This window comes from Eimeria mitis, genomic scaffold (genome assembly GCF_000499745.2).
Source record: "Eimeria mitis Houghton genomic scaffold, Emh_scaff6262, whole genome shotgun sequence".
NCBI classification, from domain to species: Eukaryota; Apicomplexa; class Conoidasida; order Eucoccidiorida; family Eimeriidae; genus Eimeria; species Eimeria mitis.
The window spans coordinates 2,961-3,379 of record NW_013574450.1 but is presented as its reverse complement, the minus strand read 5'-3'; the positions used below and the strand labels follow the sequence as shown (position 1 = coordinate 3,379).

The window sequence follows — 419 nt, the reverse complement described above, 5'->3', positions numbered from 1 at the left end:
AGCAGCATATGCTGCAGCAGCATCTGCTGCAGTGTCAGGCTGCGCACGCATTCCTGCTGCTTTGCTGCTGGGTTCAGCAGCAGCAGCAGCAGCAGCAGCAGAGCTTGCTGCTGTCTTCGTCATCGACAGCAGCACCAATGGTTCCTGGATTGATGCTGCTGCAGCAGCAAAAGGAGAGACTGTCTTCTGGGGCCCCGCAGCTGTCTTGTCTCTCGCTAGACCTCGTCAGCAACCTCCTGCTGCTGCTGCTGCTGCTGCTGCTGCTGCTGCTGCTGCTGCTGCACTTGCTTCTGCACTTGCTGCTGCTTCTGCTGCTCGAGTTGCTGCTGCTGCTGTATTTGCTGCTTTTGCTGCGCTTGCTGCTGTTGCTGCTGCTCTGTCTTGTTGCACTTGAGGCACAATCCTGAGCTTGCTGCTGC

At 57.8% G+C, this 419-nt stretch overlaps 1 protein-coding gene across 1 annotated transcript in view; it reads right to left on the bottom strand.

The window, feature by feature from the left end:
* Positions 1-215: 215 nt before the first annotated feature.
* The window catches only part of EMH_0086740 (uncharacterized protein), a gene marked incomplete at both ends in the record, with an annotated part of 2,963 nt that continues 2,759 nt past the window's right edge, over positions 216-419 (bottom strand). Inside the window, one exon of the mRNA XM_013501072.1 lies at positions 216-419. Coding sequence (XP_013356526.1) covers positions 216-419 — 204 coding nt within the window.